The sequence below is a fragment of the Rhinatrema bivittatum genome, chromosome 8 (assembly GCF_901001135.1).
Source record: "Rhinatrema bivittatum chromosome 8, aRhiBiv1.1, whole genome shotgun sequence".
Lineage (NCBI taxonomy): Eukaryota > Metazoa > Chordata > Amphibia > Gymnophiona > Rhinatrematidae > Rhinatrema > Rhinatrema bivittatum.
The window spans coordinates 168,568,883-168,596,572 of record NC_042622.1 but is presented as its reverse complement, the minus strand read 5'-3'; the positions used below and the strand labels follow the sequence as shown (position 1 = coordinate 168,596,572).

The window sequence follows — 27,690 nt, the reverse complement described above, 5'->3', positions numbered from 1 at the left end:
GGGTGTCTTATGAGGACAGAAGTGGGTTAGTAGTGTTAGTGGTGCATTGATTAAAGATCGGCTTTGATTCTCCTGTGCTTGTGAGCTAGTCACTTAAGCTCCCTAACCTCACACTTAATCGTGGAGGCTCTTTGAGGAAGGAACACTGATAGTGCTATTCAAAATTTCCTTCATTAAATTGTGAGCCACGCAAGAATACACAAGGCCAGGAGCAGACCTTGCATCACAATCACATTACACGGTGCTGCTGCACCAAGTGCTTCTGGTTTGAAATATTTGACGCTGGTCCCCTGACAGGGAGTCACAGATTATCTTCCTCTGAGCCTGACTGCGTAACATCTGGATGTGGTGCATGTGTGTGTGTGTGTATGTGTGAGCGTGGCGTCAGCCGCCACCTCACCTCCATGGCACCATGCTGCAGCTTCATAAGGAATGGGAGAAACCCCCCACCCCTCCCCCAATCCAGGATCAGGCTGTGCTGCTGCTGCTGCTGTGTACAAAAACGGCTTCAGGGCCTGATGGTAGGGATAAAGCCGGAGTCTGTTGCCATGGTGACTGGAACCATGGAGGGATGGCGAGTGGCGCTGAGATTCGTCTCTCAGAGACAGGGGCAGCAGCACACAGGCAACCGCTGACAGGCTCAGGGAGAGTACGAGGGGGAGGGATCCTTCGTAATGATCAGTAGAAGGTCAAATCTTATGGAAATTGATGGGTGCCATAGATGCTGTTTTGGTAAATCAATGCCTTTTCAGTGTTATCAGTGCAGTGTGCGCTCCTTTGGTAAATCAGTCTTTTCAGTGTTATCAGTGCAGTGTGCGCTCCTTTGGTAAATCAGTCTTTTCAGTGTTATCAGTGCAGTGTGCGCTCCTTTGGTACATCAATGCCTTTTCAGTGTTATCAGTGCAGGGTGACCTCCTTTGGTAAATCAATGTCTTTTCAGGGTTATCCGCGTAGTATACGCTCCTTCAGTAAATCAATGCCTTTTCACAGTTATCAGTGCAGTGTGCACTCCTTTGGTACATTAATGCCCTAATTCAGTGTTATCAGTGCCTCATTCCCACAAACACCTTTTTAATGTTAGCATTCCTAGCACTGTTCTGCGGGGTAATCTCACACCTCTAACAAATTAGGCTCTAGAAAACACTTTTGCCCTTAAAAAGAAAGGTTAAGAACTGCTTCTTTCCTGAGGTTTAACTTTGAATGTCTGGGTTCTTGAGCTGTTGATATGGTATTTCTCAGGAAAGGAGGCTATTCAAGGAAGGATGAGGGGCGGGGGCTGTAGGAAAGAGTGGAGATTTGGAGCTTAGCTGGTGTTGGGGTAGGATGTCTGTGGCATGGAAGAGCGGGTCACTATTATTTTTGGATATTTTATGGTATATTTGTGTTATTTGATGATATAAGTGTTTGTTGTTTGTTTTTTTTCCTGAAAGTTTTTTGTTATTTCAACTTGCAAACCACTTTGTGCAAATTATTCCAAGCTGGGGAAGTGCTCTCTAAAAATAATAAATAGATAAAAGTTCAATTTCTTCCCGCATTCCCCAAGGGATTATTACATTACATTAGAACAAGGTAAGGAGACCGCACAGAACAACACAGCATTGCTCTCTCTCAAAATGTTAATGTATTCCCCTGCATATGTAGATATGTCTATAGATCTACAGGTATTTGCATTTCCCAGCATATATATATATATATATATATAGATAGATAGATAGATAGATATGGATCTGCAGGTGTATGTATTTCTCTGCATATCTATATAGGTACTGTATATGTATCTGCAGGAGTATGTATTTCACTGCATATGTATATTTGTATATGGATCTGCAGGTGTATGTATTTCTCTGCATATCTATATATGTCTCTGGATTTACAGGTGTGCTTATTTCTCTGCATATCTCTATATGTATATGGATCTGTAGGTTTATGTATTCTACTGAATATGTAAGTATGGATATGGATCTGCAGGTATGTATATTTCCCTGCATATGTATAGATGGATATGGATCTTCAGATGAGGGTATTTCTCTGCATATGTATATATGTAAATGGATCTGCAGGTGTGTGTATTTCTCTACATATGGATATGGATCTGCATGTTTATGTACTTTCTGTATATCTACAGTATATATGGATGAAGACCTGCAGGTGTATGTATTTCTCTGCATATGTATCTATGTATATGGATCTCCAGGTGTGTGTATTTACTCCACATATGTATATGGATCTGCAGGGATATGTATTTCACTTCATATATATATCTATATATAGATCCTTAGGTATAATTATTTCCCTGCATACATATATATATGAAATTTCCAGGGCATATATTTATCTGCATATGTATATTTATATATGGATTTACATATCTCTGCATATCTATATAATGTCTCTGGATCTACAGGTGTGCGTATTTCTCTGCATATCTCTATATGTATATGGATCTGTAGGTATATGTTTTCTACTGAATATGTAAGTATGGATATGGATCTGCAGGTGTGTATATTTCCCTGCATATGTATAGATGGATATGGATCTATAGTTTGTGTATTTCTCTGCATATGCATAGATGGTTATGGATCTGCAGGTGTGTGTATTTCTCTTCACATGGATATCGATCTGCATGTGTGTGTTCTTTGTATATATTTACAGTATATATGAATATGGATCTGGAGGTGTGTATATTTCCCTGCATATGTATAGATGGATATGGATCTATAGTTTGTGTATTTCTCTGCATCTGTATAGATGGATATGGATTTCCAGGTGTGTGCATTTCTCTACATATGGGTATGGATCTCTAAGTGTGTGTACTTTCTGTATATGTACAGTACATAAGATTATGGATCTGCAGATATGTGCATTTCTCTGCATATGAATAGATGGGTGTGGATCTGTTGGTGTGTGTATTTCTCTATATATGTATAGAAGGATAAGGATCTACAGGTTGTGTATTTCTCTACATATGTATATATGTATATGGATCTGCAGGTGTGTGCATTTCTCTGCATTTGTATCTATGTTGAAGGATCTGTAGATGTGTGTATTTCTCTATATATGGATATGGATCTGCCTGTGCACTTTCTGTATATGTACAGTATATATGATATGGATCTGTAGGTGTATGTATTTCTCTGCATATGTATATGTACATGGATCTGCAGATGTGTGTATTTCTCTACATATGGATATGGATCTGCGAGTGTATGTACTTTCTGTATATCTACAGTATATATGGATGAAGACCTGCAGGTGTATGTATTTCTCTACATATGTATCTATATATATGCATCTCCAGGTGTGTGTATTTACTCCACATATGGATATGGATCTTCATGTGTATGTACTTTTTTAAATATTTACAGTACATATGGATATGGATCTGGAGGTGTATGTATTTCTCTGCATATGTATATATGTATATGGATCTGCAGGTGTGTGCATTTCTCTACATATGGATATGGATCTGCATATATGCGTACTTTCTGTATATATACAGTATATATGGATCTGGAGGTGTATGCATTTCTCTGCATATGTATATACGTATATGGATCTGCAGGTGTGTGCATTTCTCTGCATTTGTATCTATGTCTAAGGATCTGTAGATATGTGTATTTCTCTATATATGGATATGGATCTGCCTGTGTACATTCTGTATATGTACAGTATATATGATATGGATCTGCAGGTGTGTGCATTTCTCTACATATGGATCTGCATGTATGTGTACTTTCTGTATATATTCAGAATATAGGGATCTGGAGGTGTATGCATTTCTCTGCATATGAATATATGTATATGGATCTGTAGGTGTATGTATTTCTCTGTTTATGTATAGTTGGAGAGGGATCTGCAGGTGTGTGTATTTCTCTACATATGGATCTGAATCTGTGTATACTTTTTCTATATGTACAGTATTTATGGATATAGATCTGGAGGTGTATGTATTTCTCTGCATATGTATATATGTGTTACGAGCGCGCGCGGGCGCGGTCGTCTCGGGCGGGTGGTGAGCCCTTGGGCCACGGCAGGACCCCAGGAGGAGCCCAAGGCCACACCGTGGGAGGTGAGCTGAGCAGGCATGGTGAGCCAGGCAGGCAGGAACAGAAACAGGGAGCCCGGCCCTCAGCCGGACCTGCATGCCCATGGTAGCCAACACGGGGAAGTTGACTAGTGAACGGTCCTCCGACTGTTCCCGGCCCTTTCGGACCCGCCGCAGGGAACGGCAATGGGCAGCAGGCCGGACAGAGGCGAGGGCAGACAGAGTCCTTAAACTGAAGACATCAGACGGGGCAGAAGCAGGCTGAAGCAAGACAGAGACATCAGGGCAAGGGCTGAAGCGAGACACTAGAAGGATCCAGGCGAGTAGGAACTCCGATGCTGGGATACTCACATCCGAAGCCCCCTCGGCTGGCAGAGGAAGACATCAGGGTACAGGCTGAAGCAGACACTGGAGACAAGGCTGGACGGGAACATTGCACTGTCCATCAGGGCGCCCTACTCAGCCCACCCGTGGGACTGAGTCACGGACCACCCTGTCCCAGACGCGCCCTACACAGCCCTGGGAGGCTGGTCGCGGACCACGCTGAGAAGGAGGGCGCGGGGAAGACCCAGGCGAACAGGACTCCGATGCTGGGAAACTCACATCCGAAGCCCTTACGGCTGGCAGGCACAGGAACAAACATCTAGGCAGGGTCAGAGACAGGCATCAAGGCAGAGACACTGGACATCAGGAACATCAAGCAGAGACAGGACAAGGCGCCATCAAACATGGAGGACCTGGATCGGCTAGGTTACAGGCGACTGTAATGCTCAGATCCAAGGCCGAAGACAAGCAGGAGTCCGAGTCACGGACCGGAGTCAAGGCAGGCTGAAGACAAGCAGGAGTCGGAGTCACGGACCGGAGTCAAGGCAGGCTGAAGACAAGCAGGAGTCGGAGTCACGGACCGGAGTCAAGGCAGGCTGAAGACAAGCAGGAGTCGGAGTCACGGACCGGAGTCAAGGCAGGCTGAAGACAAGCAGGAGTCGGAGTCACGGACCGGAGTCAAGGCAGGCTGAAGACAAGCAGGAGTCGGAGTCACGGACCGGAGTCAAGGCAGGCTGAAGACAAGCAGGAGTCGGAGTCACGGACCGGAGTCAAGGCAGGCTGAAGACAAGCAGGAGTCAGAGTCACGGACCGGAGTCAAGGCAGGCTGAAGACAAGCAGGAGTCAGAGTCACGGACCGGAGTCAAGGCAGGCTGAAGACAAGCAGGAGTCAGAGTCACGGACCGGAGTCAAGGCAGGCAGAAGACAAGCAGGAGTCAGAGGCACAGACCGGCGTCAAGGCAGGCAGAAGACAAGCAGGAGTCGGAGCCACGGCGGACCTGTATCAGCAGGGTTACAGACTACTGTAGAGCCCGATCCGGAGGCAAAGACACAGTGAACCGAAAGTCCTTAAATACTGGAGGTAGAAGGCAACTCCCTGGGAGGAGCTTGCCAGGACCGCCCACCGCTGGTCCTATAACTAGGGTAGAGAGCTGCGGGCCAGCCCCTAGGGAAGGCGTCGCCCAACAGGAAGTCCAAACACTGAGGCTGCAAGCCACCGGCATGCCTCAGGAGCAGCTAGGCCTCTCAGGCCCTGGAACAAGTCCTGGAAGATGCGCAGGCGAGGCCCTGGCTTCAGAGCGGCCTCTGGAGGAAGGTAAGAGACCTCCTGCAGCGCAGCAGCAGGGGGGATCGCAACATATATGTATATGGATCTCCAGGAGTGTGCATTTCTCTACAAATGGATATGGATCTGCATGTGTGTATACTTTGTATATATTTACAGTATATATAGATATGGATCTGCAAATGTGTGCATTTCTCTACATATGTATAGATGGGTGTGGATCTGCAGATGAATGTATTTCTCTGCATATGTATATATGGATATGTATCTGCCAGTGTGTGTATTTTTCTACATATGTATAACTGGATATGTATCTATAGATGTGTGCATTTCTCTCTCTCTCTCTCTCTATATATATATATGGATCTGCATAAAAACATAAGAACATGCCATACTGGGTCAGACCAAGGGACCATCAAGCCCAGCATCCTGTTTCCAACAGTGGCCAATCCAGGCCATAAGAACCTGGCAATTACCCAAAAACTAAGTCTATCCCATGTTACCGTTGCTAGTAATAGCAGTGGCTATTTTCTAAGTCAACTTAATTAATAGCAGGTAATGGACTTCACCAAGAACTTATCCAATCCTTTTTTAAACCCAACTACATTAACTGCACTAACCACATTCCCTGGTAACAAATTCCAGAGTTTAATTGTGCGTTGAGTGAAAAAGAACTTTCTCCAATTAGTTTTAAATGTGCCACATGCTAACTTCATGGAGTGCCCCCTAGTCCTTCTATTATCTGAAAGAGTAAATAACCGATTCACATTTACTCGTTCTAGACCTCTCATGATTTTAAACACCTTTATCATATCTCCCCTCAGCCATCTCTTCTCCAAGCTGAACATTCCTAACCTCTTTAGTCTTTCCTCATAGGGGAGCTGTTCCATCCCTTTTATCATTTTGGTCGCCTTTCTCTGTACCTTCTCCATCGCAACTATATATTTTTTGAGAAGCGGCGACCAGAATTGTACACTGTATTCAAGGTGTGGTCTCACCATGGAGCGATACAGAGGCATTATGACATTTTCTGTTTTATTCACCATTCCCTTTCTAATATTTCCCAACATTCTGTTTGCTTTTTTGACTGTCGCAGCACAGTCAAAAAACCCAAAGATTTCAATGTGTTATCCACTATAACGCCTAGATCTTTCTTGGGTGGTAGCTCCTAATATGGAACCTAATATGGTAACTATAGCATGGGTTATTTTTCCCTATATGCATCACCTTGCACTTATATGTGTGTATTTCTCTACACAAGTATATATGGATATGGATCTGCAGGTGTGTTTATTTCTCTACATATGTTGACATGGATATGGATCTGCAGGTGTTTGTATTTTTCTACATATGGATATGGATCTGCATGCGTGTATAATTTCTGTATATGTGCAGTATCTATGAATATGGATCTGGAGGTGAGTGCATTTCTTTGCATATGTATTGATGAGTATGGATTCCCAGGTGTATGCATTTCTCTACATATGGATATCGATCTGCATGTGTGTACTTTCTGTATATGTATAGATTGGTGTGGATCTGCAGGTGAGTGTTTTTCTCTGCATATTTATATAGGGATATGGATCTGCCACTGTGTGTACTTCTCTGCATATGTATCAGTGAATATGTATCTGCAGATGTGTGTTTTTCTCTACACACACACACACACATATAAATATCTGCAGTTATATGCATTTCTCTGCATATGTATATATATATATATGGATCTGCATGTATGTGTACTTTGTGTATATTTACAGTATATTTGGATACAGATCTGGAGGTGAGTGCATTTCTCTGCCTATGTATAGATGGATATGTATCTGCGATGTGTGTATTTTTTGGCATATATATATATGTATATGGATCTGCATGTATATGTACTTTGTGTACACTTGCGATAAGACATGTTCAAGTTCCAAAAGTTTAAATTATTAAGCCGGAAGATCACCGGACCATCAAGTAGCCCAGTGAAGAAGGAATCCCGCTTTCCGAAACACGGACCATGTCGGGCGTTTTGGCAAGAAACAGTACATCAACTCTTCGGGCTGATAACTCTTCATAAGTTAAGTTGAAATATCATTAACTATTAACATCATCAACATTGTGGATGAAAATTGTGGACAATTTCTATTATGTGGTAAAAGACATTAATATTTTTCACATGAACTTTGCTGTTGCATCACTTAAAAAATGTAAAAATGACCGATGATTAAACATCGTGGCACCAATCGGATGTGCATAGCACACTGAACTATGTGTACTCACTTGACACATTTTGCCCAGATATGATGGTCATTGGCAATTCAGCATTGATATTTGTTGATTATTAATTATGGTATGTCAGTTCTTTCTTTGACGATTATAATTCTACTGCAACCATAGTGAAAATTTTGACAAAGTGTGACTCTATTCCTTTGGTGATAATGTCTCTGCTCTGACATCTGAAGAAGGGACTCATATACAGGCCCATACAGTAAACTCCGCGGGAGAGCTGGCGCGCCAAGGCGAGCGCCCACTCTCCCAATGCACGCCCAGGCACCTCTCCTGGGCATGCGATTCAGTATTTAAATTAGGGCCTGCGCTAATAAGGAGGGGGCGGCTGTCAGCAGATCTGACAGCCGACGCTTAATTTTACTGGCATTGGTTGTCGAACCCACTGACAGCCACGGGTTCAGAACACGGACGCCGGCAAAATTCAGCGTCCGTTTTCCAACCCGCGGGCCATGGGCAGATTTTTTTTTTTTTTTAGGAAGATTTTTAATTTTTTTTTATTTTTGGGGCCTCCGACTTAATATCGCTATCATATTAAGTCGGAGGGTGTACAGAAAAGCAGTTTTTTCTGCTTTTCTGTACACTTGCCCGGTGCTGTCTGACATTAACTCCTACCTTTGGCAGGAGTTAATTTAGAGTAAAATGTGCGGCTTGGCCGCACATTTTGCTTTCTGTATTGCAGGTGACTAACTAATAGGCTCATCAACATGCATTTGCATGTGATGAGCGCTATTAGTTTCAGGGGGGTTGGCCGCACATTTTCCATGCGCTATTACCCCTTACTGTATAAGGGGTAATAATAGCGTGTCAAAAACGCACGGCCAAACAGGGGCTAACGGTGCACTCGACTGAGCGCACCGTTCTGTATTGGCCTGATAGTCTTAAAAGCTTTTGTACAATATTTTTAGGAACATGTATTTTTTTATTTTACAGGTATTTTAAACAGCTTGGCTTGTTTTGTTTTCTAAATAGGAGGTATTTTTGCTATTTTAGAGCCTGATGTAATATTTGTTGTGTTATCTTTTTGAGGGTAGGGGTTTTAGTTTGAGTGCTGGCAGCTAGTGCTGTTTTGGTATGGGAGGTTTATTATGTTGTAATTGTTTATTCATGGCTTTCTGAGAGCCAAACCCACACCCATTATATGTTACAACAGGCCTAATGCCATACGGCTTCCATGTGTCCCTTGTCTCTAAGGGTGAGGGGTTTGAGAGTGTAAGACTGCTGTAGACTGGGGAGGGAGAGCGGCACATGTGGGAGGGTAGAGGGGACTGAGGGAGAGAGACTGAATCCCCTGCTATAAATGTCACCACATTCCACTGTTACAGTGTGTGTGTATATGTCGGAGAGTGAGCTGAAACTGTGTGTGTTTGTGTGTGTAAGACAGACAGCATGTGAGAGCCTGTGTATGTGAAAAACAGCATGTGGGAGTGAGAGCCCGTGTGTGTGTGTCAGTGAGAGACAGCATGTGAGAGCCTTTATGTGTGGGTGAGAGACAGCATGTGAGAGCCTGTGTATGTGAAAAACAGCATGTGGGAGTGAGAGCCCGTGTGTGTGTATGTGTGTGTGTCAGTGAGAGACAGCATGTGAGAGCCTTTATGTGTGGGTGAGAGACAGCATGTGTGTGAGCATGTGTGTTTGTGTGAGAGCATTTGGGAGTGACAACCTCTGTGTGTGTGTTGTGTGTGTGTGTGAGAGAGACAGCATCTGAGACTGAGAGCCTGAGTGAGTGTGTGTGTGTGAGAGAGAGCATGTGAAAGTAAAAGCATGTGTGTGTGTGTGTGTGAGTGTGTGAGAAAGAGAGACAGTGTCCGAGAATGAGAGCCTAAGTATGTATTTGAGGGAGGAAGGGAAGAAGACAGGTGGAGAGAGAAGAAATAGAAAGAAAAAAAGAGACTCTGTAAAAGGGAATTGGGAAAAGACCAAGAAAGAGAGCATGGAAAAAATAGTCTGGGATCAATCAATTAGAAAAATAAGATCAGACAACAAAGATAAACAAAAATGTATTTTGAATTTTTAGTGATTTGAATATGTTATCTTTGGGAATGTAAATTACATATTTGTATTTTGTTCTTTCTTCAGTATTCCACTGTTCAGAGTCTGGTTTCTCAGGCTTTCCATTTTATTTTTGTTTGCATATTTCTATTTCTAATTTGTAATCCCTTATTCTACATTAGGAAAGAGTCTGTCTGTGTTCTGCATGTGTATCTGAATTGCTGTATTTCTGCTGGCATGTAGCTTTTCTGTAGGGCTTTGTTCTGTTAACCCCAGCAGGTGGTATATTAGTGTTCTAGGGCATGGAATATTTGCATTGCTGCCATGTCATAGATAAGGCTGCTGCTGTTTAATTCCTGAGGGATTTCTGTTACTTCTCAAAGTGTTGTCAGTGATGAGTTTGCAGTTACTGATGTGTGTGTGTGTGTGTGTGTAAGAGGATGAGAATTGAGCAAGTCTGCTTGTGCATGAAAATCTGGGGAGTGAATGAGAAGAATGAGAAGCAGTGTGTGTGTGTGTGTGTGTTTGTGAGAATGAGCATGTATGTGTGTGAAAGAGTATGAGAGCGAATATGCAAGTGTGATAATATGCGTGTGTATATGAGAAAGATTGCATGCTGTGCCAGTGTACACTCTAAGTCGAATTGAGTTGCTGTAAGCATAAAATGAATAGGCTTTTGCATCAAAGAAAGTAGTGCTCACAGGGTAATGAAACCAAAAGTGTTTGCCCATGAGCAAATACTTTTGCACACAGCAACCCAGTACTTAGAGGGAACACTGACATAGGGAGCTGCAGGTGTGTATTCTCTGCACATCTGTATGGATCTTCAGTGTGTCTATTCCCTTGTATATGTATAAGGATCTGCAGGTGGGTGTATTCCTCTGCATATGTATATGGATCTGACGGTGTATATATTCCCCTGCATATGTATATATGTGTGTATAGACAGATAGATAGATCTGCAGGTGGGTGTATTTCTCTGCATATGCATATATGGATAGACATCTGAAGGTGTGTGTACTTTTCTGCACATGCGAATGGATTTACAGGTGTATGTACTTTTCTGCATATGGATTTGCATGTGTGTTTATTTCTCTGCATATGTATATATGTACATATATGTATATATGTATTTCTCTTTTAATAGTTTTCCTGTATACTTATGTTAATGTATTCTGCCTTGAGGCGACTGTTTTAATGTATTTCCGCCCTGGAGGCGACTGTTCAGTTCCTTGTAAACCGGTGCGATATGTATTCTTTACAGGAACATCAGTATATAAAAATTAAAAATAAATAAATAAATAAATAAATAAATAAATACATGGATCTGCAGGTGTATGTATTCCACTGCATAGGTATATATGGATATGGATCTACATGCTTGTGAATTCTCTGCATATGGATCTTCATGTGTGCGTATTCTGCTGCATATGTATACAGTATTTGTCTATGGATCTGCAGGTGTGTTTATTTCTCTGCATATGTACACTATGTGCAACTGCAATTGTAATTCTCTGCCTATAGATATGGATTTGCAGGTATGTGTATTTCTCTGCATATGTATATATGTACATGGATCTGCAGGGATATGTATTTCTTTATATATTGATCTATGAATATGGATGTGCAGGTGTATGTATTCTGCTGAATATGCATACATGTATATGGATCTGCAGGTATGTGTATTCTCTGCATATGTGCTTGGATCTGCAGGTGAGTGGTTTTTTCTGCATATGTATATATGCATAGAGATCTGCAGGTGTGTGCATATGAGTGTATCCTAGCTTAGGGAGGTGCTCAGGAAGGCACTTTCCTTGTGTAGGGGTTGAAAATCCAGGTGTCTTTCCCTTGTTTTAATGAGCTGCAAGGTGAAATCCTGATACAGTGGGAGGAAAATGCACACTCCAAAAAGAGATCAAAGCCCTGAGCTGAGGGAGAGAAGATGCCAAGATCCTGTAGAGGGACAGAGAGGCCCTGGCAGAGAGATGGGGGGGGGGGGGGGCTCTAGCAGAGGGAGGAAGGACCCTGACATAGAAATGGAAAGGCCCTGGCAGAGGGATGGAGAGATCCAGGCAGAAGAGTGGAGGGGCCCTGGCTGTGGGATGAATGTGTTCCGACAGGGGGGATGGATCCTTCTGGTTAAGCAGCTGCTCCTTCATTAACCCTATCAGCGATGCACATTAAAAGCAATGAACAGGACCGTCTGCCTATTGACATCACTCCCCTGATCCCCCCTTACTGACGGGGAAAGGGGAGGAAAGCGTGACTGAATCCTCTGCCTGGTTCAGCCCTCCCACACACTACAATCATAGACCATTTTATTACTCAGCCGCATGGCAAGAAAACACCAGCCTTCCTATACAGGAGGGGAAGGGCCTGCCTGGCACGGATGCCAACGCGGCCAGCTGTCCTCTGCTCCAGGGAACCTCCACTCTTTTAGTAGAAATAAAATGACCAGGTTTCACCCTTTGTACTGCTTAACAATTCCTGCAGCCTGACGCGTGTCCCTTTCCAGAGGCTTTCTGGCAAATCCCAAAATGTGCGCCACCCCCAACCCCCCCTCACGCCTCACAGGAGAGCCTTGCACGCCCCAGGGCGATTCTGATTTTAAATCAGGTCAGACTGCGCCGCTGCAATGGCCTGGCCAGAGAGGTGGCGGCAGAGAAAGGGCCGAGCAAAGATCCGTGACGGGAGCTGGCAGGGAAACCCATCTGCCCACCTTCCACAGGACCGAAGGAGACTGCAAACTCGGGTCTGATTCACTCCCACAAGCCCCCCCCGGGGCCTTGGACTGCAACAGCCTGACCCCCATCTCCTCAATTATTTTGCACAACCGTTAAGCAGGAGGAGAAATTTGCTAATTCTGCCGGCTGGATGCAGTTGCCAGCGGGGGAGGGGAAAGACCCTCTATTATGTTAACCGAAAGCTCTCCTGCAGCTCCTGCCCGTGCTGAGCGGTGAAAAGCCAGCTTCATTCTGCATCTCCACCCAGCCTCCCCGCAGAAGCCAAGCCCGTATAGTGTCCGACGGTCCTCAGGACTTCCTCATGCAAACTCGCTCTTTGCCACCTCCCTAGCAGCTCTTTATATGGGGGTGTAACAAAGAGCCAAAGCGGAAGGAAGGACAGGAAAAGGATCCACACTGGGAATCTGCTTTGCTGTTTAATGAAAAGCAAGGCAGGGACCAGGAGAGATTCCTGGAGGTGATACTGTCTGATGGCATGAAGGCAGGGAAGCAATGTGACAAGGCCATGGCAAAAGCCAGAAGAATGCTGGGCTGCTTAGAGAGAGGCCTAACCAGCAGGAAAAAGGTGGTGGTGATAATCCCCTGTGCAGGTCCTTAGTGAGGGCCTCACCTGGAGTACGGGGTTCAGTTCTGGAGCCCGTATCTCAAAAGGGATAGAGACAGGATGGAGGCGGTCTAGAGAAGGGCGACCAAAATGGCACGGGGCCTGCACCGAAACACTTACGAAATGAGACTGAAAGACCTAAATATTTACACCCTGGAGGAGAGGAGGGATGGGGGTGATAGGACACAGACTTTTAAACACCTGAAGGGTATTAATGATGCATGTGAATCAAGCCTTTTCCAGTGGAAAGAAAGCTGTAGAACTTGGGGACATAATAAGAAGCTCCAAGGGGGTAGCCTCAGGAATAACATCAGGAAATCTTTCTCCACAGAAAGGGTGGGGAATCCATGCAATGCCCTCCTGTGAAGACAGGAACGGTAATGGAATTCAAAAGAATGTGGGATAAACTCAGACAATCTCTAATGGCTAAAGGCTGGAAATGAAGCAATGGGTTAAACCGCACAGAAAGCAGGGGAGTGGTGAAAGTAACCTGCATGGAGAGGCAGATACTACCCTAAAGAAAAAAGCTTGCTGGACAGACTGAATGGACCATTGGGTCTTTTTCTGCTGTCATTTACTATGTTACTATTTTTCTAAAAAGATATCACACTGCAGATTGCTCTGACAGTCAGCCAGGAGCTTCCTGTCTCTGGCATGCATGAGTAGAAATGGCTTCCCTTCCCTTCCAACACACAGACCCACTGCTGACCCAGGCCTTGAGGGCTCTCTCTCAAAACACAGACCCACTGCTGACCCAGGCCTTGAGGTCTCTTTCTCAACACACAAACCCACTGCTGACCCAGTCCTTGAGGTCTCTCTCTCAAAACAGAGACCAAATGTTGACCCAGGCCTTGCGGTCTCTAGCTCAACACACAGACCCACTGCTGACCTAGGCTTTGAGGTCTCTATCTCAATGCACAGACCCAATGTTGACCCAGGCCTTGAAGTCTCTATCTCAATACACAGACCCACTGCTGACCCAGGCCTTGAGGTCTCTGACTCAACACACAGACCCAGTGTTGACCCAGGCCTTGAGGTCTCTATCTCAACACACAGATCCACAGCTGACCCAAGCCTTGAGGTTTCTGTCTCAACACATAGACCCACTGCTGACCCAGGCCTTGAGGACTCTATCTCAATACACAGACCCAGTGTTGACCCAAGCCTTGAGGTCTCTATCTCAAAACACAGACCCACAGCTGACCCAGGCCTTGATGTCTCTATTTCAATACACAGCATCTCAATATGAGATCCACTGCTCAATCGGGTCTCGGGGTCTCCATCCAAATACACAGACCCCCTGCTTACTCAGGTCTTGAAATCTCCATCTCAGCACATATCGCCTGTGCTGAACTTGGCCTGATCCTTTAGGGTCAAAAACATCTCTTGTTACTATGACACAGCTGCCAGTAAGAAACAGGCACTTGGGGGCTGTGGTTGACCTATAAAAGTATAAGTGAAGACCAAACGCAGTACAAAAAGGGAAGACCTATTTCTACAGAGTGGGCATCTTAGAAATGCTTTACCTGGCAGCATGGGAACCCATTCTCATACTGTGGGTAGGTCAAGATAAAACTGTCTGAAGGAAGAAATACTGAATCATGATGAAGGCAATAATTGAGAAAGTACAAGAGAACCTCAGAAGATCCTTCAGAACTGTATAGAGGGTTGGCCCTATCTCCATCCTTGGAAATGCCGGCTGTATGTCTGTGCTGGTCCTATATCAGACCTTGGAAATGCTGGCTGTATTGTGGGGCTTTCTCCAGTTTAGCGGAACAAGATGACATCCCAGGGATCCCTTTCCAATTCTGTGCTGCCCCATCCATCACCTCAGTGAGGGCATTTCTGAGTGTGGAAGGAGGAGGGGAGCAAAGGGAGAGGTTCCTCAGTACACATGCTGCAGGGCCAGACACTCACTGCACCAATGTACAGGACAAGGAAAGGTATCAAAGTCAAGATAAGTGTGGAGGGATACTGTTACCACCCAACAGAGTACTGAACCCTGACATTAAGCACTACAGTGCCCCCCTGCTAGTCCAGTACTGAGACACAATCCTCACTCCCCCCCATGTAAACATGCTAATGCACCTCAGCCCTACCTTGCAGTGCCCCCTGCTATTCCAGTACTGAGACACAATCCTTACTCCCCTCCCACACATGTGCCAATGTATCTCAATCCTGCCTTGCAGTGCCCCCTGCTATTCCAGTATACAGACCCCCGCGTGCTGCTGCACCACCTCACTACTGCTCTTAGTTCCCACCACGTCATTTTATGAGCAAAACAGAGGAAAGACATAATTTGATTAGTTTTGTCTCAATTGAAACATCTTCATTTTGAAGCTCACCACAACTGTATTACCTCAGTATTATCAGGACAACATCCAAGAAATAATAACTCTTGAATTAGCACTACATAAGCCAGTCATCATCACTAGCACAACCTCATGCATTAATCAACTGGCATCAGGCAATTAAGAGCAAGTTCACTGATTACAACACTACCAGCCCCAAAATGCACCGAGGTCTGAACACAAAGAAAGCACTCTGGGACAGCCTAATTGGAATCTCCATCCATTTTCAGGCAGAGCCCATGGCACACTTTCCCTTCTGCATGTATCAGGGTGTGCCTTAGAGTAGCAGACTGTGAACCAAGGCAGCCAGAGTTCAAATCCTACTGATGCCCCTTGTGACTTTAACTAAGTCATTGTACCCTCCTTTACCTCAGGAACAAGACCCTCTAGGGACAGGGAAATACTGACAAATAAAGGTCAGTAAACAAGTTGCAGATGAGACATTTCTGTTGTACTAATGATAGCAATGTAAAAATATGCTCCAAGCTCTGCCCAGATGTAATAATGTGCTCAGATCTTTACCAGTACAGTATATTATTGTTTTAACTTTTAAAGATGTGAAAGACATTGTTAAGGATTTAGGTTATGTCTTTGCAAGATAAACCAAAAATGAAGTTGTAAATATCTTTTAGTTAATTGTTCTTATATGATGTAGGAATAAAACTTCTAAAAAGTAAAAAGTAATAATGTACTCTGGGATTTGCACAGATGTAATAATGTGCATCAGATTCTGCACAGATGTAATAATGTGCACTGGGAACTGTATAGATGTAATAATGTGCTATGGGCTCTGCACAGATATAATCATGTACTCTAGGTTCTGCAGAGATGTAATATACTCTAGGCTCTTCAAAGATGTAATAATGTGTTCTGGGCTTTGCACAGATGTAATAATGTGCAACTGACTCTGTGCAGATATAATAATGTACTCTAGTCTCTGCGCAGGTATAATAATGTACTATAGTTTCTGCAATGATGTAATAATGTGCAACAGACTGTGCAGATATAATAATGTACTCTAGTCTCTGCGCAGGTATAATAATGTACTATAGTTTCTGCAATGATGTAATAATGTGCAACAGACTCTGTGCAGATATAATAATGTACTCTAGTCTCTGCGCAGGTATAATAATGTACTATAGTTTCTGCAATGATGTAATAATGTGCAACAGACTCTGTGCAGATATAATAATGTACTCTAGGCTCTGCGCAGGTATAATAATGTACTATAGTTTCTGCAATGATGTAATAATGTGCAACAGACTCTGTGCAGATATAATAATGTACTCTAGTCTCTGCGCAGGTATAATAATGTACTATAGTTTCTGCAATGATGTAATAATGTGCAACAGACTCTATGCAGATATAATAATGTACTCTAGGCTCTGTGTGGATGTAATAATGTGCAACGGACTGTGCAGATCTAATAATGTGCAACGGACTCTGCTCAGGAATAATAATATACTCTAGGCTCTGTGCGGATGTAATAATGTGCAACAGATTGGGGCAGATTTTCAAAGGGGTACGTGCGTAAGATACGTGTGTATCCCCCAAAAACCTGCCCCAAGCTCCCCCTGCGCGCACCAAGCCTATGTTGAATAGGCTCGGCAGCACGCGCAGGCCCCGGGATGCGCGTAAGTCCCTGGGCTTTGCTAGGGGGTTGTGTCGGGGGGCATGTCAGGGGCGGCGTGACGTTCGGGGGCGTTCCGGGGGCGTGGCCGAGGCCTCCGGACCAGCCCCCGGGTTGGGTGATGGCACACCAGCAGCCCACCGGCGCGCGCGAGTTACGCCTGCTATGGGCAGGCATAACTTTTCAAACAAAGGTAAGGGGGGGTTTAGACAGGGCCGGGGGGGTGGGTTAGGTAGGGGAAGGGAGGGGAAGGTGCGGGGGAATGGAGGGAACGGAGGCAGGTTGCGTGGCTCGGCGCGCGCAGGCTGCCGATTTTGCGCAGCCTTGCATGCGCCGACCCCGGATTTTAAAAGATACGCACGGCTATACGCGTATCTATTAAAATCCGGCGTACTCTTGTTTGCGCCGGTCACGCGAACAAAAGTATGTGCGGGCGTACTTTTTTAAAATCTGCCCATTCTGCGCAGTTTGTTTGATGGTATAGTATGGCTGTTTTGATTGTCACATTCTAACTTGTGTTGTCAATAAAAATTTAAATTACAAAAAAAAAAAGATTCTGCGCAGTTATAATGTTGTACACTAGGCTCTGCACAAATGTCAGCAAATAGTCATGTGCATATTTTTGTGTGTAGAATTTTACTCCAGATGTAACACTTTGCATACAGAAATGTGCGTACACAGTGCACCTCCATGCAAGTGCAGTGTTAATGAAGGCATCAGTTATTACTGCACAATGCAGGACGATGCGTTAAAGACCTCTAGGTTTAAAGAAATTTTTTAATGCTGGAAATTTAATTCTAGGTCAGAGGCAGAATAATAACTCATATTTCTAGAGCTCATGTTAGTCTGGAAATGAGCCCAGTTTGGTCTTGGACATGGAGTTCTTGGTCTGGGGCTTCTGGACTCAGGTCTCTCAGGTCCAGGATGGACCACCCCAGCTGAGAACCCTATGATGGAACAGCCCCATAGAAAGCAGTAGCCCCAAAAAAATGCGAGTTATCTTTTATTCCATCTCTGGTCCAGGAGTTATACGGTATTTCCAAGCCTAAAAAAAACTATACTAAGCATTGGTGTACACCCCCTGAGCTAGAGACCCTCTGGACTCCCAAGACAGAGAGTTTCTGGGCCAGGACGCCCAAGTCAGAGATGCAGACCTGTTGATTGTGCAACTGTCCATGGCAATGTTAGCTCTTTGGGACAGGCACTCTATACAGCAAAGTTGTATCTGGAAATGTCTATCCTTATGTAAGCACTTTGGGGCAGGCTCTTACAATAGCACAACTGACAATTACAGCTGCATCATGCTTCTCCAGCGTTGGTTCATAGAGCCCGGCATACCTCCATCACACTGCTGTCGTGAGGCGCCTGCCTACTCAGCTGTTCTCAGGTCTTCCACACCCGAGACAAATCCAGGGAAGCCTGGGGTGACAGTGAGAGACCGTTGTTCATACAGTGAGCTCTGCATACTGGTGAAAATCCTGCTGCCTTCCCCAAAGAGCTTACGTAATGACAAGACAGGTGCACGTTCAATAAACCCATCAATTGTGCTATTAATTGTCTGCCTCTCTGGAACACTTTTAAGTTGTTTTATGCTAAAAACAAAAAGAGCTGTGTGCTCATAAATCATGGCTTGTGCTCCTAATTCATGGTTTGTGGGCATTAAGCATGATTAGGGCTTCTGATTTTAGGTTTTAACCGATAAACCCTGATAAAACACCCCGGATGCAAAAAAATAGGTAAACAACAGAGAAACACCACCACCACTTCTCCTAACACACTCATCCCTCCTTTACCTTCTCTGAGTCCTCCGCTTAGTTTTTGTCACTTTTCCACACTAACAGCTCCTGAGCTGCACGAATGTCTGATTTGATTCAATCAGAAAAGACACCCAACAACAGTACCTGCACTGCAAAAACACCGATTTTTGGTTCTCCCCCTCCCCCCCCAAAGAACCCCTAAATAGCTGAAAAATAAACACCTACATAAAGACCTAAAATCAGAATATGCATGAGCTATTCATTGTTTGCACAGTTCGGGGGTTTGCACTGTTCTTTTGCACTCCTCTTGCATTTGCAGCCTCTTAGCTTATTGCATCAGGAGTTAACGTTCTGGCTTTTAGCACTGAAATTTAGTGCCCACGTCTTATTACATCAGCGACTAGCTTTTTGACAGTTATACTACTCACTCCTTCAGAAGTAAAAGTTAGCAAATAAAAACAAAAAAATATAAAAGGAGAAACCTTTTTATTGGATTAACCTCTTCATCAGGTCAATGCAGAATGAACTTGAAGTGCAAAGCAGGACAGATGTCAATTGAAAGAACTGCATGTTTCTCCTCCTAGCCCCTGTCTACTGGAAGGTTGCGGCCCTGAAGGAACAGATTCAGGTGACTTTATTGGCATGACAATGGTGCCTGAGTTGCCAGGCTTGCTGCACACCTGGGAGGTGGGGATGGAGGACAAGAGAACTGAATGAGCAGGGGAAGAGCATCAAAAAGTCCTGTCGCCTCTCTCACTCCCGCTTCTGGATTCAAGGAGATGCAAAAATCTGTTGAGCAGAAAAAAAAATCTCTCCAGCGCGCTTCTGAAGTCTCGGAGACATGTCTCAGCACCTCCTCTTTTCTGAGGGTCTCTTCCAGAAGCTTGCAGAATGAAAGTTTGTCAGGGCTTTCCGGCACTGGGGGAAGGAGCTGAGTAAGAGGATTTCTGTCTGGCACAACAGTCCCTGAGTTTTGGGTGCGGCCTTTCCCTGAGGAACCTGATCAGAGAGTCCTGTCTGTGTTCCTGGCACTGGCAACACAAGTAAAACTGTCATGCCAGATAAGTCACCTGAATCTGAATCCGACTTCAGGTGTCCCCAGGCTCGGGGGATCGATTCCCAAGGCACACACAGCCCAGTTGCTCAGTTTCGGGAGGGAAACAGCAGGCCACGCTTTCTTTGTGCACTTCCACCATGAATAAAGCAGTGGGACTGCAGTGTTAGTCCACTGGAATGTGCAAGGAAAAAGATCAACCAAAAAAAAAAAAGGAGGTGATACCTTTTTATACACTCATTGTATGAGGTTAATCCAATGAAAAATATTACCCACTTTGTCTTTACATACAATGTGACTTTTGTAGTCCTGTGCTTCTATTTGAAATGTGCACCAGAGATCTCAGGTTGGAACAGGAGGAGGACGTGTAAATCTTTCCTCTAAGGACTGGCTTACTGTGCTGGGAAGATCCTGCAGCAGGCTCCCAACTTTGCCCCTGTCTCACACACAGGGCTGGTGCTTGCTTTTTTGCTGCCCTGTGCGAACAATTATTGTGCTCCCCCTCCCCCACCACCACTCTGTGCTCGGGCCTGCCAAAGAAAGTCCAGCTCCTTCCAGCAACCTAAACTTTAAAAGCTGTCACCCTTAACCCTCCGGGTCTTCAGCCCCTCCCCCGGAACCCATTGCTGGTGCATGAGTATGAGGTGCCCTAAGCAAATCTTATACCCTTTCACTCAAGCCTCCAGCTCTCTCCACTTACACGGTTAAAAATTATGCACTTATAAAAGATTTTGCATGAAAAAGAATATTCAAAGTACAGTCTTCTGAGGTTAAAAAAACATCATAAGTATTTGCATGCAATTCCTTGGTGCCAAAATCCTACACAAAAAAAAGACTCTTGGAACCCATATGGCATTAGGACTATTGTAATGCATGTTAGGTGTGGATTTGACCCTCAGAAAACCATGAGAAAATTACAATTACAATATAATAAACCTCCCACACCAAAACAGCACTCACTGCCAGCCAGTAAAAACCCTACACCAGGCCCTAAAACACCAATACACCTCCTATTCGGACAATAGAAGAAACCAAGCTGCTATAGATTCCTATCTTCTAGAATACCCCTCCTTGATCACACAGGCAGACCCTCACCAAATACAGGAAAAAGAAACCATAAAATATGAATAGAAACATGCAGGCAAAAACTGAATAGGAAAACCGCAACAAGTCAGGCTCTGTGCAGTGCCACAATGGAAAAACAGAAATCAATCCTCAGCCATTAAACAATAAAATCAATAAATATAATAAATACATTAATCATAATAGTATAAACATACTAACAAAAAGAATATTTCAAAACAGCTGGTGAATGGAAGGTACAATAATTAAAAACTCATATACAATTTGTTTTAAATTTCTCAAACATCAATACAATATTTCAAAACAGCAGACACATCAAACAGCATCCAAAAATTAAAACTAAGGATAAAATAATTCACACTCTCCATACCCGCCTACATATACATGTTCACACACTCGCACACGTTCTCGCTTACATACATATATACACACACACACACAAGATCCTTCTCTTTCTCACATATACATGCTCAGACACACACACGAAGAGGACACCCTATGCTTCAATTCCTCAACCTTTATTGCTCAAAAAGAAACTTACTACTATTTAAACTTCTTATTCCATCATCCCTAGAGCTTGCATCTGTCTGTGCTCCCTCTCTCGCACACACACACACACACACACATGCTCCCTCTTTCACACACATGCCTCCTCTCACACGCATATGCTCAGACACACACAAACACCCCGCTTCTGCTCAAACACATACACGCACACGCACATACATGCTCAGACACCCCCACACACATACATGCTCAGACATGCACACATACTCAGACACACACAAGCTTAGACACACACAGGTTTCATACATACACTAAAGGCCTCTCCCAGCAACCCCTGGCCCTCCACTTCTTCCACGGGACTGGTGGCTTGTTTTTTCCTTCTGGCTGTCCTGCAGCTCCTCATCTTGACCCCACATCTCTGCATCTCATCTTCGCCGTGCGGCGGGCTGGGAACCGCCCGCGCGGCCTCTGGCTCCTCCTCTTCTTCGCCGTGCGGCCCTGCAAATCGATCATCTGTGCCGCGCGGCGGGTTGCGAACCGCCCGCGCGGCCCTAGGGCTCCTCCTCTTCGCTGCGCAACGCTACGGCTCCTCCTCCTTTTCGCTGCACGGCCCTCTGCCAACGCATTTTCGCTGCGTGGCGGGTCGGGAACTGCCGCTGCAGCCCTGCGGCTTCTCCTCTTCTTTGCAGCTCAGTGGCACCAGCCACTCACTTAACTCGGTCACGGCCCTGAGGCCACTGCCCTGTGGAAGTGTGTGGCTTGCAGAGTGGGCTGCGCCGGCCCTGCTCACACGTGATCTCATCTTTACTCGCCAGTATAGCCACCAGGCTCACCCATTCAGTTGTCAAAGATCCATAACCTGCCCCCCCCCCCCCCCCGCCCTGGGCCTCCCCTCTGGTTTGCTGAAGAGGCTATTGGGATCTGTGGTGGGAGGGACAGGTGCCAGAGGGCAGGCTCCAAGGGGGAATCAGAGGGCTAATTGCCAGTGGGCAATTCAGTTTTCTCAGTGGAGAAAGGTAAACAGTGGAGTCCCACAGGCATCTGTGCTTGGACTGGTGATCTAGAAAGTAGAGTTTCTAACTGGCTCCAGATTTTCAGGACAGGTTGATCCAGTCCTGGTTTTACCCCACTGGATGCTGGGACTTATTCTGCTTTCCCGATTGCATTCCCTAAGAAAAAGCAAGACTATATGTCCCTGAATGCAGTGCAATAAAACCAGGACTGGATCAACCTGTCCTGAAAATCTGGAGCCAGTTTGCAATCTTACTGGAAAGGGATACGATGAGTGAGGTGATCAAATTTTCAGATGACACAAAATAATTCAGCACAGTTAAATCACATGAGGATGTGATAAACTGCAGGACCTTTTGAGACTGGGTGTCTAAACGGCAGATGAAATTTAATGTGGACAAATGCAAGGTGATGCATATAGGGGAAAATAACCCATACTGAAGTTACACATTGTTAGGTTCCACATTACCAGTTACAATCCAGGAAAGAGATCTAGGCGTCATAGTGGATAATACATTGAAATCATTGGCACAGTGTTCTGCATCAATCAAAAAAGCAAACAGAATGTTAAGGATTATTAGGAAGGGAATGGTTAATAAAACGGTGGATGTCATAATGCTCCATGGTGAGACCGCACTTTGAATACTGTGTGCAATTCTGGTCACCGCATCTCCAAAAGAGAAATAGTTGCACTGGAGAAGGGCGACCAAATGATGAAGGCGATGGAACAGCTCCCCTATGAGGAAAGGTTGTTCAGCTTGAAGAAGAAATGGCTGAGGGGGGATATGATAGAGGTCTATAAAATCATGAAAGGACTTGAATGGGTAAATGTAAATTGGTTATTTACTCTTTCAGATAATAGAAGGACTAGGGTGCACACCCTAAGTTAGCAAGTAGCACATTTAAAACAAAGAGAAAATTCTTTCACACTCAATGCACAATTAATGTAAGCTCTGGAATTCATTGCCAGAGGATGTGGTTAAGCCAGTTAGCGTAGCTAGGTTTAAAAAATGGTTTGCATAAATTCCTGTAGAAGTCCATAAACTGCTACTAATCAAGTTGACTTAGGCTTAGGGAATAGCCACTGCTATTACCAGCATTAATAGCATTGGGATCTATTTATTCAGGCCGATGCAATATCGGCCATTGGAAAATGGGCACTCAATATTGAGTGCCCACTCTCCTAACGTGTGCCAATGCACCTCCCGATGTAATATTTAAATGGGCTGCCGCAGTAAAATGGAGGTATTAGGGGAAACTGTGCACCCCTAGCGCCTCCTTGGCAGCGGGTGCCCAGGAGAGGTGGCTGTCACTGCGGGTTTTACAAGCATCCATTTTCCTAACTTGTGCACAGCTACACTTGTTGATTGAGCGTCCCTTTTCCTAACCTGACTGCCGGCACACTTTATTTATTTATTTTTTTGGAGGGGGGGGAGTCTCTTTTTTCAGTTCCTCCGACTTAATATCGCCATATTAAGTCCTGTCGGTTCCTCTGATTTAATATCGCCATGATATTAAGTCGGAGGAAGTATAGAAAAGTAGTATTTTCTGCTTTTCTGTACACTTTTTGGGCTGCTCAAAAATTAACGCCTGCGTCGGGCACGCATTTTTTTTTTTGCATTGGGGAGAAATAGCTTATAGCCTCGTCAACGTGAATTTACATGTGATGAGAGCTCTTAGCTACGCGCTCAGATGGACATTTATTTATTTATTTATTTTAAATTTTTATATACCGGAATTCCTGTATGCAATACAAATCAGTCCGGTTTACAAGTAACGAAAGAGGTTGCCCTGGTCTGGGAAGTTAGACCTGGGTTTTTTTACATAGAACATGGAACAATAACAATAAACCATTGAACATTATTACAAGTAACATAGAATGTAACAATAGCATTTAACAGATTTAACCTTTTTTTACAAAGAACTTTAGAAGCGAATATGGTCTGCAGTAGACGGTTATATAAAGGTGAATAATGACTGTTAGAATTGCGAATAAGCAAGTACGGTATGAAAATTAAGTGGCAAGGTGTTGGTGACACCCTGCAATGGTTGGATCTGAAAGTCAGGAGGAGGTGCCTATTGGAAAGCTTGCCTGAAGAGCCAGGTTTTTAACCTTTTTTTGAACTCTAGTAGATTGGGTTCGAGTCGAAGGTCTGGTGGGAGCGCATTCCATTGGTGCGCTCCCACCAGGGGTTAGCGTGCGTTTTGGGCACGCTAACCCCTGTTTTGCATCGGGGATTATGGACGCGCGTCCAAACCATGTGTCCATTCATGAGTTGAGCCGTGCTCTACGGCCAGTGCATGGAATTGCATCGGCCTGAATGTTTGGGTTCTTGGCAGGTACTTGTGACCTGGCTTGACCACTGTGGAAACAGGATGCTGGGCTTTATGGACCCTCCGTCTACCCAGTATGGCGACTTTTTATATTCTTAAGGAAGTAAAGAGGAATAAAGAGGCCAATAGTTAAAAAAAAAAGCTAAACACCTAAATTTAGATTCCGGTTTATGGCAAAACGTGGGAGCCCAAATGTAGGATCCTAAGTATCGACCTGCCATTCATCCGCCAAGATCTAGGACCCTAAATTAGATGCCTAGTTCTGGAAATCAGTGCTAAGCTCCTAACATTTCCCCCCCCCCGCCCTAAATGTGGCCCCATAGCCACCCACGTTTCAGGCTCCTGGTGAAGAGGGCACTGAGCCCCTGTCAGTTTTTAAAGGGGACAACTTAGGCTCCTGAACCTTTTGGAAGATGAATCTAAAAAAAAAGGCAGAAGAGTTAAATCCACCCTCCACACCCACAGTTCAGGAGCAAGTTGGAGAAACAGCTATGGGTTCGGGGCTCTCCTCACCTGCCAAACAGGAGGGAGGCAGTCTGGTGCCTCCAGGTAGGGGGGCACCTGGGCTGGCGGTGGGCAGGGGTTTACTCAGACCACAAACGTGGGTAACTGGGGACTGAGGAGGAAGCATCGCCAGCGGCGGCCGCGATGAACAGCGTATCCAGCGACGGTGCCCTCTCGGCCCCTGGAGCAGATGGAGGGTCGAAACGCTGTCGGTGTCAGGCTAACGTTACACCTCAGCGCAGCACTGCCGAGCGCTCTCTGTGAGCAGGGCGCAGCCGCCTGAACGCATACGCAATAATCACAAGAGGGCACTTAATGGGAAGATAAGAAAGCCTTTTAATAATATACACAAGAGACTTTTTAATTGCAAAAAAAAAAAAAAAGTAAAATTAAAAAAAACTCTTTGATTAACTCTGTGTATTTTCTGGGTCAGATCCCCTTAAAGAGTGGTTATAACCCTAGTATTCCCAGCACCAGACACACTATCTTAGCATTCTTAAAACATTTCCCCCTCCATTTCTGTCTATTTGACTAAGTAAGAAGCACAACTGTGGAAACAAGAATGAAGGTGAACAGAGCTGGTCTGGGGATGTGGTTGAAATAAAATTGGTGGGGAGGGCACAGCCTGGCTGGATGAGGAGCAAAAGGTGGAAAATAATAATAAGAGGAAGCCTCCTTGGGGTGGGTGCTGCACTGACGCAAGTGTTAGTTTTGCTGTAAAATTGTCGCCTGTGTCTATTGCACAGTTGGAATGATCATGCGGTAATAAAATTGTTGCGATCAGAGAAACCGGTCCCGGTTATTTATGGAGGGCAGGAGGAGCGCCCTGCCTGCGTTAAGATTTGGAGAGCGCGTTACCCGCTCTCAGAAGAGGGAAAACGGGAAGCTCAGGCTCCAGGGCACTATGGAAAATTTTGTGAAACGTGACAAGAAAACTCGGGAGCTTTCTGCAACCGGGAAGCAATCAGCAAAAGTGAGGAGCAGCACAGCCTGATTCCTATCAAATTAAAAAAAAGGATACTGGCTCCGGCTAGGAGTTATCCTCTGATTTTCTGCACGTTCCCTGCTGTTTAGGTGTCCCAGTCAGAAGGTCCTAACCCTGAGGAAGGGCTCTCTCTGTGCCCTTGAGGACAGTCCCCGGGCGCACTGCTCAGCCCCTCCCCCCAATAAAGCTCCCAAATTCTGAAGCACTACTCATCCCTAAGCAGAGGCAAGCCCAGCATCCCACAACCGTGCCCTGACATCCCCTTCACACACGCAACCCCCACCCCCACCAGAGGGTGAGATAGGACTCCCAGGAGAGCAGACGGATGAGTCAGCTGGGGTCCGGCAGGCCCCGGGTATCGCGCTCTCCCCTGCTCTTCCGCCCGCCGCATCTGGCTCCCCCCCTCCCTCCCTCCCTCCCATATACACCTGCAAAATGTCCGAGGAAAGCAGCCAATGTCCGCATTAGGGAGTCCGGACTGCCCACCTTGACAGCCAGAGGCTTCCCTCGCAGCAGCTCGGGTTTCCACGAGAAGCGATCAATGAACGGAAGCCACACGAGTCCCCGCCCTGGCCGGCGGAGAAAAGGCGAGCGAAAGGCACCTACTGCTGTAGAGAGTGTCGATCCAGGAGAGCCGGGGCAGCCCGGGGTGGCTCAGAGGCTCCATGCCCGCGCCGGAAGCCCGCGATCGGGGGGGGGGAGGGGGGGGGGTCGTCGCTCCCAGCACTGAAGGCCCCTGCCCCCGGGGCTGCTGGCGGAGCCTCGGCAGCCGCTTCCAGATGTGCGTGTGCGAATACACAAAGCCGGCAGATCTGCGCACAGCAGCCCCGGGTGGGCGGACCGCGGAGCCCACGCTGGGCACGCAAGGAGAGGCGAGGGGGGCTCTGCCAGCTGCAAACTGCGGCTCCCAGGCTGCAGCTGTGCCCCTCAACCCTGGATCTCCCCCCCCGCGAGCAGGACTCCAGATCCCAGCCTGCTCTGCTCGGGAAGCTGAAAACCAGGACTGCATGAGGGTCCCTGATGGACCGGAGCTCTCAGCTCCTTTATTACGGGGGGGGGGGGGGGGCGGCGGCGGCTCCACAGCTGTTTCAAGGTAGGACTAAGCCTATGTTACCCCAGCTCCCTGCTGGTATTTGTTAATTCCCTTTCCCCCAGCACTTCCCTTCCCTATCCCCTAGCCTTGGCCTTGTGCCTACTATGAAGAGC

General features: G+C 45.6%; 1 protein-coding gene across 2 annotated transcripts in view; it reads right to left on the bottom strand.

Annotated features, from left to right (window-relative positions):
- ABR (ABR activator of RhoGEF and GTPase) overlaps positions 1 to 27,690 on the bottom strand; it is a 188,110-nt gene that overhangs the window by 110,986 nt on the left and 49,434 nt on the right. The window contains exon 1 of one of the 2 annotated variants that reach the window (XM_029611252.1): positions 27,091 to 27,166. The exons of the other annotated variant lie outside the window; for it this stretch is intronic. Within the exon in view, the coding sequence (XP_029467112.1) occupies positions 27,091 to 27,151 (61 nt within the window). The 5' untranslated portion in view covers positions 27,152 to 27,166. Of the gene's footprint in view, positions 1 to 27,090; positions 27,167 to 27,690 lie in introns of those variants that run through there. 2 annotated transcript variants of the gene reach the window in all.